The 18,826-nt window shown below is 43.6% G+C and overlaps 1 protein-coding gene across 1 annotated transcript in view; it reads right to left on the bottom strand.

The window, feature by feature from the left end:
• Window positions 1-18,826, bottom strand: part of LOC132829533 (E3 ubiquitin-protein ligase DZIP3-like) — a 118,192-nt gene that overhangs the window by 5,219 nt on the left and 94,147 nt on the right. Inside the window, exons 29-36 of the mRNA XM_060846758.1 lie at window positions 17,828-17,924; window positions 16,618-16,721; window positions 14,604-14,694; window positions 12,168-12,269; window positions 5,624-5,764; window positions 5,192-5,349; window positions 3,407-3,533; window positions 1,693-1,845 (exon numbers count right to left, since the gene is read on the bottom strand). Of these exons, the coding sequence (XP_060702741.1) occupies window positions 1,693-1,845; window positions 3,407-3,533; window positions 5,192-5,349; window positions 5,624-5,764; window positions 12,168-12,269; window positions 14,604-14,694; window positions 16,618-16,721; window positions 17,828-17,924 (973 nt within the window). The remainder of the gene's footprint in view (window positions 1-1,692; window positions 1,846-3,406; window positions 3,534-5,191; window positions 5,350-5,623; window positions 5,765-12,167; window positions 12,270-14,603; window positions 14,695-16,617; window positions 16,722-17,827; window positions 17,925-18,826) is intronic.

The following is an 18,826-nucleotide window of genomic DNA, read 5'->3' as shown; positions in this document are numbered from 1 at the left end:
ATGATCTTTATGGACTTCAGTAAGGCGTTTGACAAGGTACCCCATGGGATATTGGTTAGGAAGGTTAGATGTCACGGAATGCAGAGAACTTGTCATTTGGATACAGAACTGGCTCAAAGTAGAAGACAGAGGGTGGTGGTGGAGGGTTGGTTTTCCAACTGGAGGCCTGTGACCAGTGGAGTGCCACAAGGATCGGTGCTGGGTCCTCTATGTTTTGTCATTTATATAAACGATTTGGAAATGAGCATCAGAGGTATAGTTAGTGAGTTTGCAGATGACACCAAAATTGGAGATATGGTGGACAGCAAAAAAGGTTACCTCAGATTACAACAGGATCTTGACCAGATGGGCCAATGGGCTGAGAAGTGGCAGATGAAGTTTAATTTAGATAAATGTGAGGTGCTGCATTTTGGGAAAGCAAATCTTAGCAGGACTTATACACTTGATGGTAAGGTCCGAGAGAGTGTTGCTGAACAAAGAGATGTTGGAGTGCAGGTTCATAGCTCCTTGAAAGTAGAGTCACAGGTAGATAGGATAGTGAAGAAGGCGTTTGGTATGCTTTCCTTTATTGATCAGAGTATTGAGTACAGGAGTTAGAACATCATGTTGCGGCTGTACAGGACATTGGTTAGGCCACTGTTGGAATATTGTGTGCAATTCTGGTCTCCTTCCTACTGGAAGAATGTTGTGAAACTTGAAAGGGATCAGAAAAGATTTACAAGATGTTGCCAGGGTTGGAGGGTTTGAGCTACAGGGAGAGGCTGAACAGACTGGGGCTGTTTTCCTTGGATGTCGGAGGCTGAGGGGTGACCTTATAGAGGTTTATCAAATCATAAGGGGCATGGATAGGATAAATAGACAAAGTCTTTTCCCTGGGGTGAGGATGCTGCTTGACCTTAACCACACCCAATAATCCAAGGGGTGCCAATTCCTTAATTTTGCTGATTCAACAGTCTGAGTACAAACCCAGAATCCAACCTACCCTGTTCTGATGAAACAACAAAGAAAATGACGGAAAACCTTCAACACATCAGGCAGCATCTTGGGGGAAAGAACCTGAGTTAGCATTCCAAGTCGATAACCCTTCATCAGACCTATTCTGATAAAAAGGTTCTTAACCTCAAACATTAAATCCTACTTTCGCTCCACAGATTCTGCTAGACGTATTAAAAATTTCCAGCACTTCCTGTTTTCATTCCCAGTACTGGTAATATTTTGCTTTGGAATTAATCTTTCACTGCCTGATTCCACTCTTAAAAGTCCTGCATCTCTGTTTCTGCAAATGTATGAGAATTTAGGCATTCCCAGAACTTCATGTGTTGTCTAAATTGTTGTCTACCCTCTCTGTCAGAGTTACACATGTCCTCCTGCATGATTCCTCATTCCTTTAATCTGATGGTATGGTATATTTACTGATATTTATCCTCACCATTGAGGTACATCATTAGATTAAGTAGCACTGAGGAACCATCTGGTATTAATGAGTTGGCATAACATCCTTTCACATAGACTCTAAACCAAGACATGTTTGTGGAATAAAAATTACTCTATTGGTTATTGTAGTTCTTTCAATTTGATCAGTTTTAAGCCACAAGTTTGAGGGACACAAACTTAATGTGTTTCGGAGGAAAACTGCAGGAAAAGAAACAAGACTGACTCATGAAAAACACATGTAAAATGAGAAAGGAATACCTGAAGGCTTGGCTCAGGGTTGACCCCACTTTGATGGGACAAACCTGTAGTAAATCCGGTTTGACTTGTCAAGGAATCTGGTGTAATATTTCTCCACGTTGTCGAAGGCAACATCGGATCAGCTGGTAAACTCGAAAAGTCCAGATTACTGTTCTGTGGGAGAACAAAACGAAACACAAACAATATCAACTTTGATGCAGTAACCTGTAATTCAACCTAATTAACATGACGCATCAGTTTGAATTCTGCCCGATGTAAGCCAAGATAAAACCAAAGTGAAACTCAGTGTGGAGATTATGCCACATCTCAGCCCACTGCATTTCCTTCACTCCCCCCATCCTCCAAACTGATTGGTGTGTTGCACTGTCAGGTAAATCCTGTACAAAAGACAGGCATTCTGACTGCACCCTTCTTAACAGAAAAGAACCGGAAACATCATCGCAGTCAAATCACTCACAAGCCAAAATCATTTAACATTCAAACAGCTCTTTAAACTGGAAAGTTACACAGACCCACTGACTGACTAAGAGTCAGTCAGGTCTGGGGCTCAGATGTTCTTGTATGCTCTCAAGCAGAATATTCAACAAGTAGACCTGTATTTAAATAGTGCCTATTGCTGAATGTAGTTTTGGCTATATCAAAGGATACCAATGGAGATGGAAATCAGATAGATTTTATAACTTGCTAGTTTTATAACTGATGGCTGGCTCTCTTCATCTTACTTTGCAAGTGATAAAGGTGCAAATTACCCTTCATGTCCCCTTACATCAGACCTACAAGAGTTAGCACAGTGCTCAAATTCTACTTCTCGATAAGTTGTGCATGCTTTATAGATACGATAAAGCATATGTTTAGTGCTGCGGTGGAAACTAGTGTCCAAAGAGAAACAAAATTTTAAAAAATTTTGTAACTAAATCAACCAATTACTCTTTTCATTGTGTGTAACAGGATGACTTCATTTAACACTGCTCCAAATGTTAGACTTATTGCACCTTGCAAACGGAGTACAGCTCCCTTGGTGATGGACTAGTGGTATCATCGTTAGACTGTTAACCCAGAAACTCTGCTCACCTTCTTGACTCAGGGTTCAAATGCTGCCATAGCAGATGGTAGAATTTGAATTCAATTTTAAAAATTCAAAATTAATAATCGACTGAGGGCCATGAAACCATCTTGCCAATTGCTGGAAAAATCCTTCTCGCTCTCTAATGTCCTTCAGGGGAGGAAATCTGGCTTCCTCACTGGGTCTGGCATACATGTGACTCCAGACCCATAGCAATGTGAAGGACTCTCAACCAAAATGGCCGAGCAGGAGGCTGGAAGAACACAGCAAGTCAGGCAGCATCAGGGAGGTGGAGAAGTCAATGTTTTGGGTGTCACCATTCTTCAGGACTAGGAATGGGGGAAGGTTTTGGGTGGGGAGAGTGACGGAGTGAAATTGGAAAACTCAATGTTGAGTCCTCCAGGCTGTGGGCTGCCCAAGTGTAAGATGAGGTGTTGTTTCTTCAATGTGCAGTCTGATTCGCTGTGGCAATGGAGGAGGCCAAGGATGGCCATGTCGGAGAGGGAATGGGATGGGCCACTCGGTTCAAGATCAGTTACAAATAGAAAATAAATGCTAGCCAGACAGCAAAGCCCACATCCCACAACTAAATTTTAAAAAAACTAATGATCTAAAGTAGTAATAATACACAAATAGCTCCTATACACTTACGGCAAGTAGTGACTGATGGTTTTTGATGAGGACTGATACTTGACTGATGATCTGTTCAAACGACAGTCCAGACAATGAGTTATTGTTCATAGCTCGGACCTGCCGCAGTAAGATGATCATTGTTTCCCTGTCCAAAAATAAATCAAGAAACATGAGGCTACACTAATGTCTGAAAGCTCCTTCCAGACTAGATACATGCAGTTCTCTCTACATCCATTCCGGGCAGACAATAAACAATTTTGTGGAAAATACATGCTACTACTGAGCAAATGGCACATTGAAATGGACAGAATCATCAAAGATTCAAACAGAGGACGTGATACTACAACCCAATGCATCCTCAGTCTTCAGTTTCTTCCGCTGCTCAAACTAGCATTAACTTGCTCACTCCTTCAGGAGTGAGGTGAAGCAATCAATACAGACTCTTTCACCATCAGTAGCATCACAGCCACAACCACGCAGCAGCATATCCAGTCAGCTCCCTGAGAAGAAACAATTCACCACAGCAGCCCCTCTCAATCAGCACCACTGCTGTACGTGTAGATCTGGAAATTGGAGAATCACACAGATCTGCAACGCTCTTCATAGTTTAATAGTCTGACCCGGATTCTGAAGAGGAAATGCCATGTGGCAGATGTACCATATGGTTCTTGGCACAACCAAGTGCCTTCAAGAGAGGAGAGAAGGAAAACAGGTGAATGGAGCAAGTCGATTCTGAAAATAACACCTTCACAAACCACCTGAGAGACTGGATTGACCCAATAGGTAGTTTGTGGGCGGCACGGTGGCACAGCAGTTAGCACTGCTGCCTCACAGCGCCCGAGACCCGGGTTCAATTCCTGACTCAGGCGACTGACTGTATGGAGTTTGCACGTTCTCCCCGTATCTGCGTGGGTTTCCTCCGGATGCTCCAGTTTCCTCCCACAGTCCAAAGATGTGCGGGTCAGGTGAATTGGCCATGCTAAATTGCCCATAGTGTTAGGTAAGGGGTAAATGTAGGGGTATGGGTGGGTTGCGCTTCGGCGGGTTGGTGTGGACTTGTTGGGCCGAAGGGCCTGTTTCCACACTGTAAGTAATCTAATCTAATCTAATCTAATCTAATAATAAACGGCCATTTATAAGGCACCTTTCACATAATGGAAGGCTCTTCACAGCAGTGGTATCAACTACCAAACCAAGTCACACGAGGAGATTAATTCAGAAACCGAAAACATGGTAAAAGATACAGCTTTTAAGGGAAGGGGAGGGGCTTTGGAATGCTGGTCCTGAGCTCAGGCAAGTGAAGAAAAACACATCAACGGCAATGCGATTTAAAATCCCTAGGCCAGAATTCCAGCAGATCGTGGAGGGTAGTATTACGGAAGCTTTGAATATATGAGAGGGGACACCCACAGGGCGAGCGGTGAGGTCATAGAGGGATTTGAAAACATGGGGAAGAATTTTAAAAACAAGATATTGCTTGACTGGGAGCTTGTATGTCAGAGTGAGTGCAAGTCAATCAATTGGCTCATCATGAGCTAAGACAGAGTTTTGTGTAAGCTCAAGTTCAGAATGCAAAGTGAAGTCAATGCACTGCTCACAGTCCCATCTCTTGGGTAATATAACTGGGTCCTGTGATGGTAGAGGGAGGTTTTAAACCTCCCAGTGTTTCCACAGACATGACTGCCCTTCTGACTCCTAACAGCCAGGTTTCCTAATCAATCTAGAAACTTATATTAAAAAAAATCCACGTTGGGGCCCCTCAGTCCCAGCAAGTCTTCTTCAGACTCCAGTTGGTGTTTTTACCTGTTATGTTTTGGGAACAGCTCAGTCAATTGCTCCAGAAGTCGCTCCAAGTGGTTTTGAGTTGATCCACCAGTTTGGCTGGGATTACCCGGACCAATAGGTGTTTGATGCGGTAACCCAGATGACGTTTGCACTGATAACCCAGGGGACATCGAGCGCTGTAACAATTTCCAAGCAGATTTTAAATGAGAGCAGTGTTCTAATTAAGAATGTAAATGTTCACAGAAATGAAGCTGCCATCTGTGGATAGAACTGGAGAGCATGGATTGAACAAAGGAATGGATTTTATGTTAAAAGTGGAGATCAGAACCACTACTATCCAATGGGATCTTGAGCTTTCATGACTTTTCTTATAAAAACAGAATCAAGTAAACCTCCTTTCTCCCAATCAGAATACAAATAAAATCCATATGGAAACGTGCCCTGGCTTACCTGTGTTATTCCTATTTGATTGTTCAATGGAGCCAATCCCGGGGGAAATACTGGCAGTGTTGAGGATGTTCCCTGGCTGGTGTTATTTGTGGGAAATCCACTGGAAGCCAGGAGCTCTTTTTGCTTTGCCATGTAGATATGCTAAACAAAAGTAGATTTAAAAAATTTTATATGCAAGCTTTACTTAGCCAGCAAAGTCTCAAAGCATCTGGTATATGTTTAAGATTTTTACATTTCTGTAATTATCAAACATTAGAACATTACAGCGCAGTATAGGCGCTTCGGTCCTCAATGTTCCACAGACCTGTGGAACCAATCTGAAGCCCATCTAACCTACACTATTCCATTCTCGGTCATATGTTTATCCAATGACCATTTAAATGCCCTTAAATTTGGCAAGTCTACTTCTGTTGCAGGCAGGGTGTTCCACACCCCTAGTACTCTGAGTAAAGGATTTGGATATGAACACAAGAGGTATAGTTAGTACGTATGCAGATGACACCTAAATTGGAGGTGTAGTGGACAGCGAAGAAGGTCACCTCAGATTACAACAGGATCTTGATCAGATGGGCCAGTGGGCTGAGGAGTGGCAGACGGAGTATAATTTAGATAAACACGAGGTGCTGCATTTTGGGAAAGCAAACCTTAGTAGGACTTATACACTTAACGGTAAGATCCTAGGGAGTGTTGCTGAACAGAGAGACCTTGAAGTGCAGGTTCATAGCTCTTTGAAAGTAGAGTCGCAGGGAGAGAGGACAGTGAAGGCGGCAAGTTTTGAGAAGATTTGTAGTTCAGGCTGAGGTTCTGGATGTAAATTTGCTTGCTGAGCTAGAAGGTTCATTTCCAGACGTTCCGTCCCCCACTAGGTAATATCTTCAGTGGGCCTCCAGAAGATAAGGAAGTAGTGTCCTTCCTTATATGTACGTAAGGATAGTAGTGAGAATGGCTCATGTTGTTTTGTGACTGGTTGATGTTCATGTATCCTGGTAGCTAGTTTTCTGCCTGTTTGTCCAATATAGTGTTTGTTACACGAACTGAAACCTAAAGAAACCCAAACATATAAATAGAAAGCAGCAATTATCAGCAGTGCTTTGCCCGGAGGCCCACTGAAGATGTTATCTAGTAGGGTGATGAAACGTCTGGAAATGAACCTATGTCCCCTTGTGCTAGCCATCGTCATCCAAGGGAAAAAAGCTCCCACTGTCCACCCTATCTAACCCTCTGATTATCTTGTATGTCTAAAAATGTCATCTCTCAACCCTCTTCTCTCAAACTAAAACAGCCTCAAGTCCGTCAGACTTTCCTCGTAAGACCTTCCCTTCGTATCAGGCAACATCCTAGTAAATCACCTCTGAATCCTTTCCTAGGCTTCCATGACCTTCCTATAATGCGGTGACCTGAACTGTATGCAATACTCCAAACGCAGCCTCTCCAGAGCTTTGTACAGCTGCAATATGTCCTAATTGCTCCAAAACCCAATCCCTCTACTACCAAAATGTAACACACCGTTTGCCTTCTTAACAATCGTATCAACCTGGGTGGCAACTTTCAAGGGTCTATGTACATGGATACCGAGTTCTCTGCTCATCTACACCACTAAGTATCATTACCATTAGCCCAGTCCTCTTTATTCCTTTTGCTCCTTCCAAAGTAAATCACCTCAGTTTTCTGCATTAATCTCCATTTGCAACCTCTCAGCCCAGCTCAGCAGCTTACCTATGTCACTCTGTAACCTGCAACATCTTTCGGCAATATCCTCAACTCCACTGACCTTAGTGTCATCTGCAAATTAAGCAGCCTATCCTTCTACGTCCTCATCCAGGTAATTTATAAAAATGACAAACAGCAGTGGCCCCAAAATAGATCTTTGCGGTACCCCATTAGTAACTGAACTTCAGGATGAACATCTCCCGCCAACGACTACCCTCTATCTTCTTTCAGCTAGCCAATTTCTGATCGAAACCACTAAATCACCCTCAATCCCATGCCTCTGTATTTCGTGCAATAGCTTACCATCAGAAATCTTATCAAATGCCTTACTGAAATCCATATACACCACATCAACCCGCTCTATCCTCATCCACCTGCTTGGTCACCTTCTCAAAGAACTCAATATGGTTTGTGAGGCAAGACCTACTTCCACAAAACAGCGTTGACCATCCCTAATCAACTTATTCCTTTCTAGATGATTATAAATCCTATCTCTTATAACCTTTTCCAACACTTTACCGACAACCGAAGTAAGGCTCACTGGTCTGTAATTACCAGGGTTGTCTCTACTCCCCTTCTTGAACAAGGGAACAATACTTGCTATCCTCTAGTTTTCTGGCACTATTCCTGCAGACAATAATGATGTAAAGATCAAAGCCAAAGCCTCTGCAATCTCCTCCCAGAGAATCTTAGGCTAAATCCCATCAGCCCCAGGGGACTAACCTATTTTTACACTTTCCAGAATTGCTAACACTCCCTCCTTGTGAACCTCAATCCTGTCTAGTCTAATAGCCTAATAGCCTGTACCTCAGTACTCTCCTTGACATCATTTTCTTTTCTAGAGTGAATGCTGACGAAAAATATTCATTTAGCGCTTCTCCTATCTCCTTGAACTTCACCTGCAACGTCCCACTACTGTCCTTGACTAGTCCTAATCTTACTCCAGGCATTCTTTTATCCCTGATATACCTGTAGAAAGCTTTAAGGTTTTCCTTGACGCTATCTGCCAATGACTTCTCGTGTCCCCTCCTGGCTCTTCTTAGCTCTCTCTTTAGGTCCTTCCTGGCTAACTTGTAACCCTCCAGTGCCCTAACTGAGTCTTCTTGTCTCATCCTATAATAAGCCTTCTTCCTCTTGATAAGAGATTCAAGTTTTTTAGTAAGCCACGGCTCCCTTGCTCGACAACTTCCTCCCTGCCTGACAGGTACATATTTATCAAGGACACGCAGTAGCTGTTCTTTGAACAAGCTCCACATTTCAATTATGCCCATTCCCAGTTTCCTTCCCTATCCTACGCTTCCTAAACCTTCTCCAAACATGCTAACATCCTAAATCTTGCCTAATCGCATCATTATTGCCTTTTCCCCAGCAATAATTCTTACTGTGTGGTATATACCTATCCATATACAAATGTACCTATTCGTCCGGAGGCTCACTGAAGGTGTTACTTAGTATGGTGACGAAACGTCTGAAAACGAACCTTCCAGCTCAGTGAGCAAACCTACATCTAGAATCTCAACCTGAGGTACAAATCTTCTCCAAACTCGCTAGTACCTATCCCTTTCCATCGCTAAAGTAAGCACAACTGAAATGTGGTCACAATTACCAAAGTGTTCACCTACCTCCAAATCTAACACATGGACAGGTTTATTTCCCAGTACCAAATGCAAATTCTTTTGCACTTCCTTGTAATACATCTTTTATACTCTATATTCACTGCAGTGGAAAGGAGAGGATCCCATGGCCCCACTCCAGGCAGATCCCAATGACAAAAAGGAGAACTAGGAAAGTGGTTTTCGGAAGGCGACACAAATATCTAGGGCTAAATTATACAGAACCTCAAAAGCTAATAATGTTTGCTCTGTTATCCAAGCCCATGAGAAAAATGGCATTGGTAAAGTAGATTAGAGAGATAGATGCATGGTTCACAATATTGGGTGGGACAAATGGGTTTCAATTCCTATGTCACCAGTACTTGTACTGAATTGGACTGTCCTCTGAGCCTGGTCTTCAACAGAACCACGCTGAGACCAATGTGCTGGTCAGTCCTGTATCTGCGATGGTGAAGAGGGTTCTAAACTAAATGGTGGACATGAAGGATCAAATCTGAGAAGATCTGATAAATGAAATAGAGAAGATAAGGCAAGAGGGCAAGGTTACAATAAGGAAAATAGTGATCAGAGTATGGCAGAAAGAGATGCTTAACAGTGCAACAGTAGATAGGACCAGAGATTACTAGGAAAAGAGGCATTTGGGATGTTCTGGAGTGGAATTTCTCCTCCTGGGAGCAGATAAAGTGGAGGCAGAGGAATTGTGAGTAAGGGATAGTATTTTTACAGGAGGGAGGGGTTGGTGAGAGGAGGTTTAGTCCAGGGCACTGTGGCAGTTGGTGGGTTTGGAAGAGATGTCCATCTTGAGTCGGTTGCCGGAAATGGAGATGTCTGAGATGGTTCAAGTGAACGTGAGGTCAGGGTTGAAGGTGTTTGTGCAGTTGAACTGTTCTCCCTCCTCATGGGAGCATGAGGTGGCGCCGATACAGTCATTGATGTAGTGGAGGAAAAGGTGGGGGCTGGTGCTGGTGTAACTGCAGAAGGTGGACTGTTCCACGTACCTGACGACGAGGCAGGTGTGGCTGGGGCCCATACAAGTGCCCATGGCTACCCCTTTGGTCTGAAGGAAGTGGGAGGGCAGCCAGTTGGAGCTTAAAGAGTACGAGTTCCCTGATTAGATCAAATTAACAGACCCAATCAGGGAGCCCTGGCAGACAGGTAAGAAAAGGAGGAGTCAGTAATCCTGTTCACTCTGAGGGAGCTGGATCAGTGTCAAGGGCTCTCCACATGTGAACAAGGTGACTTGGTTATGGAATACCGGCCTCTGTGGAGTTATTTCACTAACCAGGTTAAGGGATGGGTCAGTGGAAATATAGGGATAGGCATTTAGGGAGCAATTTTAGCTATTTCTGAATATTCAAAAAAGATAGAATCAGAAGGGTGTCTCACTGCAATAGCAAGGAAGCTCTGGTAGACCTGGTCCTTGGAATTGACATAGGCAAGTAGATCAAGTGACAGTCCTTGCCTGGCCCTAATGTTACTCTAGTCATTCTTTTATTCCTGACAGTTATAGAAAGCTTTAGGGTTTTCCTTGGCCCTATATGCCAACTAATTAAGTAAAGTGATCATTGTTATCATAATGTTTAGGATGAAAATGGTACTGAACAATCCAGAATACGAGTAGTCACCAGGTTGACAGCCGACTTCAATGGCGCAAGGATGGAGCTGGGCCAGATGCAACCAAAGGTTGTTGAGCCAAACATTGACTGAACAAGGGAACACCTTTAAAGGAAAGATGGTTCCGGCACAGGAAAGAAACATTTCTTCAAAAGAGAAAAGTTGAATAGATAAGTCCAGATCTCCTCCAGGATACTGAAGGACGTGAAGGTAGAAATTGCACTTGGTTTGCACAAACATGATTTTGTGCAAGTAAAATCAAGTTCGACTAATTTATTCAAATTCTTTAAGGATGCAATAAGCAGATGAAATAAAAGAGAAGTGGTGGGTGTACTCTATTTAGATTTCCAAATGTACTTGACAAGGTGCCACATCAAAGCTTACTAAACAAAATAACAGCTCACTGTGTAGGAGTGACTAACACATTCGAATATAGTGAGGATTGACCAGTTAATAGGAGGTAAAAGGTGGACATGGATGGGTCATTCTTGCATTGTTAGGATGTGACAAGGAGTGTGCCAAAGGGATCCATTTGGATGGTCAGTTTTGTATATATCAATGACCTTTAGTTGAAGGGGCCGTATGTATGATTGCTAACTTTTTTAATGATCAACAAATAGGCAGGATAGTAAGTTGAGAAGAAGATGTACAGTCTGTAAACGGACAATAGGTGACTTGACAAAGTGGCAAATATTAGTCAGATGGATGTCAGAGATTTTGAGCCTGTTCTGTTTGAGGGGAAGAATAGAAAAGCAGTCTGCTATTTAAATGGGGAGAGATTGTATACCTCTAAAGTTCAGGGGGATCTGGGCAAGCTAGTACATAAATCACAAAAAGCCCATACAGTTACAGTGAGTGATTGGGAATGCAAACAGAATGTCATCATTTATTGCAAGGGCAATGGAATAGAACAGGAAGGGCTACTTGTATTGAGTATTGATGTGGCCACATCGAGAGTACTGTTCACAAAATTGGACTCCTTTAAGATAAGATATTATTTTATTAGAACTTGTTCAGAGAAGATACTTGGGCAGGGGGCATGGGGGCATTGTTTTATGAAGAAGAATCAGATAGGTGGGCCTGCAGCCAATGGAGTTTAAAAGAATGAGGGGGTGACCTTTTTTTCTATTTATTCACTCATGGGATGTGGGCGTTTATTACCTGTCCCTAGTTGCCCTCAAGAAAGTGATGGTGACCTGCCTTCTTGAACCACTGCAGTCCACGAGTTGTGGGTAGACCCACAATGCTGTTGGGGAGGGGATTCTAGGATATTTTCAAGTCATATGTGGAGACATACAAAATCCTGTGGGGACTTGACTGCCAGAATGCATCTAGAGGAACATCATTTTAAAAATCAATTGACGAAGACTTTTTCTCTCAGAGGGTCACAAGTTTTTAGAAACTCTCTTCCCCAGAAAACAGTGGAAGCAGGAACTATTCAATAGTTTTAAGGCAGAGATAGATTAATTTTTGACTAATGAGGGAGTTGCTGGTTACGAGGATGTGGAGCTAAAACCAGTCATGATCCTAGAGAATGGTGGTGCAGGCTAAAGGAGCCAAGTGGACTATTCCTGCTCTTAATCCATATGTTCAAACTCAACACTTACCATGAAATCAGACTGAGAAGGAGGCAAGAAGACAGGGACCTGTGGCATGTTACACAACTTTGCTCCATTCCGAATCAGGTCAATCTGTTCATTGAAGGTACTCTGATGTAACAAAAGAATAACCATGAAAAACCAAAAGGTAAAGCATTTCTTGCAGTATTTGAACAATCAATGCTTACCACTTATTTGGCTGAAGTAGCTTTATTATTGCAATAGCTAGACCAATCATTCGAAAATCATTCCATGGAAACTGGATCACTAAGAGTTAATGAGTGTAGTGCTGGAAAAGCACAGCAGGTCAGGCAGCATCTGAGGAGCCAGAGAATCAATGTTTCGGACATAAGCTCCTTATCACCATTCCTGATGAAGGGCTTATGCCCGAAACATCGATTCTCCTGCTCCTCGGATGCTGCCTGACCTGCTGTTCTTTTCCAGCAGTACACTCTCGACTCTGATCTCTAGCACTTTCTCCCACTAAGGGTTAACTGTGGACTCAGTTTTCTATTCACTGTCTTCCCCCTCTCTCTTTTTAGTTTTTAAAGTGACGATTGTGTGAGGTTCTAAGCCCAGATGAGTACAGCATTGGCACATAAAATACACCCACGTCAGGGTTTGAAGAAGGATGAACATTTTTGCAAACTGGGAGTGACCTTGTGAAAACAGAAAAGGGAACCTTGAGAGGTTTTCAATCATAAAGTTGGGATTTGCAGCTTAAAGAATCTCACCCACCTCTGACGTGGTCACATACCTTGGTCTGCTTCCATCAGTGAAGATTTAGACAGTGAGAGAGTTGTATAGAGTTGTTAACTTTGGACGGGACAGTGGCTCAGTGTTAGCACTGCTGCCCCACGGTGCCAGGGACCTGGGTTCATTTCCACCCTCAGGCGACTGTGTGAATTTTGCACGTTCTCCCCGCATCTGCATGGGTTTCCTCTGGGTGCTTTGGTTTCTTCCCACTGTCCAAAGATGTACAGGTTAGGTGGATTAGCCATGGGAAATTGCCCCGGAGAGTCCAGGGATGTGCAGGCTAGGTGGATTAGCCATTGGAAATGTGGGGTTACGGGGATAGGGTCAAGGTGGAGTGGGGGTGGAGTGGGGCAGGGCAGGACGCTAGGTCTGGGAGCTTTCAGAATGTTGGTGTACATTCAATGTGCCAAATGGCTTTTTTCCATACTGAAGGGGTTCTATATAAGTAAAAGGCTGGATACTGATCTGACAGATAGTTTATTCCAGATTTAAGAGATTAAATGAGGGCCATGGGATGTTTGAGTACAAATGGATTGGAATATGGCCAATTCTCAGATTCCAAGTCTTTGGAAAGTATTGCCCGACTGGAACAGTGAATGTCAACTCTCAAGACATTAGAACAGAGATCAGTGTCAGACAGAAAGTAATCGTTGGGATAGTTAACACTTGGACAAAGTGAGGACTGCAGATGCTGGAGATTAGAGTCAACAAGTGTGGTGCTGGAAAAGCACTGCCAGTCAGGCAGCATCTGAGGAACAAGAGAGAATCGATGTTTTGAGCATAAGTTCTTCATCAGCAATGTCAGTCCTGATGAAAAGCTTATGCTCGAAACATCAACTCTCCGGCTCCTTGGATGCTGCCTGACCAACTGTGCTTTTCCAGCATCATACTTTTTGATAGTTAACACTTGGTCCATAATCTTCAAGCCTAATGTTGGTGACCTTACACAGACAGGGCAGTTTCCCAGGTTATTATGCATTATTGTCCTGGGGTCTTTTCACTGGGGAGACTATATTGTGTTGGGTGAAGAGTTGAGTTGGGGTGGGGGAGGAATGAGGTGTGGCGATAAAGATAAGGGAGTTGGGGCAGGGGGCTAGTGGGAAGCGATAAAGGAATGTTCCGTCTTCCATTCTGGTGGATGGGCCAGGTTTGACGCAGGAAGCCACAGGAGTATGGGAACAAAAAACACTGCTCAGCTCCACATCTCACTGGATCTAAGACATTCCCAGGCAGTGCAAAGCAGAGGAATTGAAACAAAAATGATCACTAAATGACTCAAAGTGTAACCAATAAAGTACTTGAAGTGTCGTCATTGTTGCCACGTAGAAAATCCATCAGCCATTTTGTACACAACAAGTTATGTGACAAAGACCAGAAAATCTGTCTTTCTGATGGTTGATGGAGGGATAAGTATTGACCAGGCCCACCAGAGATAATTCCTCCACTCTCACAATCTGGGATCTCTCACATCTCAGCCAGAAATGGTCCTACCCGAACATTCCCGTGAAAGATGGCAGCGCTGATAATGTGGCATTCCCTCGGGATCAAATCGGAGCTACGAGCCCTGGAGTGAGGACATGGGCTCGAATCCCAGTGATTCAGAGACTGCAGTGCTACGGGGAATCGTGTCTGACACAGGGAGGATGCAAGAGAACGGACCACAAAATCTTTGTAAAGCCAAATACTGACCACTGTTTGGTGTATTTTTGACTTGATGTCAGCGAGCACCAGCTCATATGCCAGCATCGCAGCCTTGACGTCAATCTGAACCGTAGGCGTGCTGTGGGGACAGAAGAAAGATCTTTAAAACCAGCCCCTCACCTTCACAGCATAGAGATCCCGGTCACTCTCCCCGTCAATGCTAATGGAGCTGGCTATGCAGCTCATGCAGAAACAGTCGAAGCACTAACCCTTCGATTTTGAGTGTAATGTTGCTGTGCATGGTTCAGCTCATATTTCTCTTTATTGATAAACCAACCCCATGAGATGTATCGAACAGTCTGAACCAGCGAGCACTACGCATCCAAATGGACAACAGCATTCAAAAATATATAGGTGCAGAAGCTACATGTACAAGTCAGTGGGTCACAAAAGGTGCAGTTGAGGTATAAGAACATGGCTGATCTACTAGAATACAAGAACAGGTTTGAGTGGCAGTATGGCCTGCTACTGTTTCTTTTGCTAACTGCAAGTAAAAGCTCATTCACACAAGGAAACAGTCGGCTGTGTATTTGTCGGAGGCAGAGTATGTTTTTATTTTTGTTACTTCATATAAGGGGAGTATTTTAACATTTGAAACTGCCTTTTTGAGATTTCAGTGCAAACAGGTTTAAAAAGCACCGCTGCGTGTGATTCTTTTAGCTCCTTTGAGTAACCTGTACCCTGCATTTGCACCGTTCTGAGTGCTGTGACCATAAAGTGATAAACCCGGCGTTACCCTCTCGCAATCCAAGATAGAAGTCGGAGAGGTTGCTGCAAATGTGCAACAGAGCGACCACAATCAGTACAAAGAGTTTACTCTGTCTCTGAAATGTTAGCCCGCTGTTAACTTTCAAACAAATATTGATGAACCCATCATTGATCTTCAGCATTAAAAAAAAATTGACCACTTCCACAACCTTGTTTCTACTCCCTCCCCGACTTCAGAAGGGCGTGGGGTCAGGAAATACACAAAAAAAAGCTTCCTATCACTGTAAAACCATTTTCTTTAAAACCGTGACTTCCAGTTATTTTAAGCAATTTGGTTGGACGTGTTATGATACACCTCCAGGGCATGCAGGAGTTGAACCCAGGCTTGCTGGTTCAGAGGTGGGAGCACTACCACTTGGCCACAAGAACCCCATCACATGGCTTCTACACTGATACATTCTACAAGTTATAGCTGGGTGATCTCCATAAACCTGTCAGAATTTCTGGTCTACAGTGAGCTTTAGGGTGACTGGTGAATAGGACATTGAAAGGAGTAGGGACACAATGATCAGTGTCAAATGCATGTCAAGTTTATGGAACAGAGCATATGGGTGACCAGCCAAGTGAGTATTAGGATTATCACATCTGGAGAAGGCTGGCAGTGCTACAGAGGTGGAAGTAGATGGTCTTAATAACGCATTCACAAACTCATCTCCCAGTCAAATATGACACCGGGGCTATGTATAACCTGGTTCATTTCAAATGAATTGAACATTTCATTTTCAAATGAGCCTGCTATTTGTTTCTTTAGTTATTAACCTAGCCAATCCCATTTCACAGCAGAGGTCAAAAAGAATGACAAATGCAATAAAATCTCTGTCCTGTGGGGAGCCTCTGAAACAAGGAGGGATAGCAGACAGAAGTCGGAAAAGTGCATTTACATCAAATAGAAATAGAAAATTGCCGGAGAAACTCCGCAATTCCGGCAGCATCCATGGAGAGAGAAACAGAGTTAACATATCGAGTTTGATAGTATTCTTGCTCAGAAACCCTTCACAACCTCAGGATACCCAAAACTACTAAACCATCCACGTGACTATAAAAACCAAATCAAAATCAAAGCACTATATTTAGAGTCTCTGTTATAATGGAGGCAGCAATATTGATTTGATTGATTGCTAAAATTAAGATTTTGTCATTATGATTTGCAAAGTGTTAACTATCTTACCAACACAACTATACAGACTCTGACATGATTTGCTCACAGTCTCACATTCGGTGCACACTCTCTTACCTCATCAGCTTCTGCCTCAAGCTGGACAGTTTCACCTCTCCTTCCTTTGCAGCTTGCTCAAGGAAAACAATCCCTTTATCCCGTCTGCCCTCCAGCACCTGAACCTGGAGGAACAACGAGAAAGTGGTGGTTCAGAAAAATTCAGGATGCAACCTCCCCATCCTTTCCTTCCACTGAATAAATCAGTCTACCAACGTTTGATAGTTTGCTCCAGGTACATCACCTGATTCCCTCACTGAGCTTAGTGATTTATCCTGAGTCACTCTCTCACAATGATCTGTGTTTTATTTGTTCCTTTCATCGAGAATGTCATTGGCTGGGCCAGCATTGATGGTCTCCCCTAATTGCTGTTGTAAAGGTGGTGCTGAGGTGCCTTCATGAAGTGCTACACTGCTATTGGGAAGCTGCAGGGTTTTCATCCAGCGATAGTGAAGGAACAGCGACATATTCCCACGTTGGGATGGTGTGTGACTTGGAAGGGAACCAGCATGGGGTGGGGGTCCCATGTGTCTGCTCTCCTTGGCCTTTAGGTGGCAGTAGTCACACATTTGGAAGGTGCTGTCTTGGGAGAGTTGCTGCCGCAGATGGTGCAAATGGTCAAAGGGGTGGGGAGAGGGGGCTGATCAAGTGTCCTGCACAGGGCCCACACCAAGCCTGCTGCTCTTCAGGTCTGAGTGGCACAGTACCACCGTGCATTTCTCATCTGATTCAATGAGGGAATCATCCACAGTCAAATTTCAAAACTATTACAACAGGGACATCTCCTCGCTTTTGCTACTAATGTTACCTGTCAGTGCTGAGTACAAGGATTAGCGGGGAGCTGAGGAAAACACCTTTGCCCCAGATGGTTTTAGGGGTCTGTAATTCACTGCCCAAAAGCAGCAAAAACTCTTGACTCATTTAAAAAAAAATGTCTGGACATGCACCTCCAAGATACAGCTACACACCAAATGTTGGACAGTGGGGTTAGGCATGGCCAAAGGGGCGGATGGGGTGTTACGTTGACAGGAACATGATGGGCCAAGTGGCCTCTTTCTGCGCCACAAATTTTCTATGATTCTACTAGCAGAGGAAAGAAAGGGTGTAGCTACCTGTGGTTCTGGACATGCAAAACCTAAAAAGCGCAATTCGCATGGCAGACAGAGGGAGAGTAAAAGCAAAACACTTCACCAAAGTTAGCTGCATTGACCAAGGCACGCTAAAGAATTACCTCCGCAGCCATCGCTCTTCTCATGGTCTCAATAAACTCATCTTTGCTTTTCGCTGATTGCCTCTCCAAACGAATTCTCTCCTGTGCCCACTGTTCTCTGCACAAACAGCATCACAATAGTTACTGAGTACAGTTCAGTTCTACTCACACAGAAACCAGCCTCGAAAATTAGCAACCTGCTCAAATTCATTTGCAAACAACTGCATTTGTGAAACAGCTCCCACTGCTGGTACAACACGTTTCCTGCATGTAAATCTTTAACTGAGGACGTGTGTGTGTGTGTGAGTGTGTGTGTGTGTGTGTGTGTGTGTGTGTGTGTGTGTGTGTGTGTGTGTGAGACTGTGAGAGAGAGAGAGAGAGAGAGAGAGAAAAAGAGAAAGCACCAGCAGCCATGGAGCCACCCATAATCAGACAGCAGAGGACAGTACAGGTACACAACTACACAGAGCACTGCAAGGAAGGAAAGATTTGTAGTGTTTTCTTAGCATCCTTCACAACCTCACAATATCCAGGAGTGCTTTAGATCCCATGAAGGCAAGAGGAGGCAGTGACAACATCATAGGACTATATGAGTGAACTCTAGGTCCCCATGTTCTGGGGACATGGGTTTGAATCTCACCACGGCTTTTGGCATAATTTGAACTCAATAAAAATCTGCAGCCGAATGGTGAGCGTGTCAATTGTCATAAAAATCCATCTGGATCACTAATTCCCTTTTAGGGAAGAAAATCTGCATATTTACCTACCTGATCTATGTGTGACTCCAGACCCACGGCAACATGGGTGAGACTTAACAATTCAGGTTAAACAATCAATGTTTGCATAGCCAGCCACATCCACATCCCATGGACCACCAAAAAAAATTCTATGCTTTACTCTGACCTCGAAACAAGATATAAACGTCTCCTTCGTGTCTCTGGATGTTTACACAAACACCATACGGCGCTGCTGGCTTAACGATCTTCCCCCTATTTGACTGCCCCTCTTCCAAGTGTCTCC

The sequence above is a fragment of the Hemiscyllium ocellatum genome, chromosome 29, assembly GCF_020745735.1.
Source record: "Hemiscyllium ocellatum isolate sHemOce1 chromosome 29, sHemOce1.pat.X.cur, whole genome shotgun sequence".
NCBI lineage: Eukaryota > Metazoa > Chordata > Chondrichthyes > Orectolobiformes > Hemiscylliidae > Hemiscyllium > Hemiscyllium ocellatum.
The sequence above is the reverse complement of the archived record's forward strand: the minus strand, read 5'-3'. Positions and strand labels throughout refer to the sequence as shown.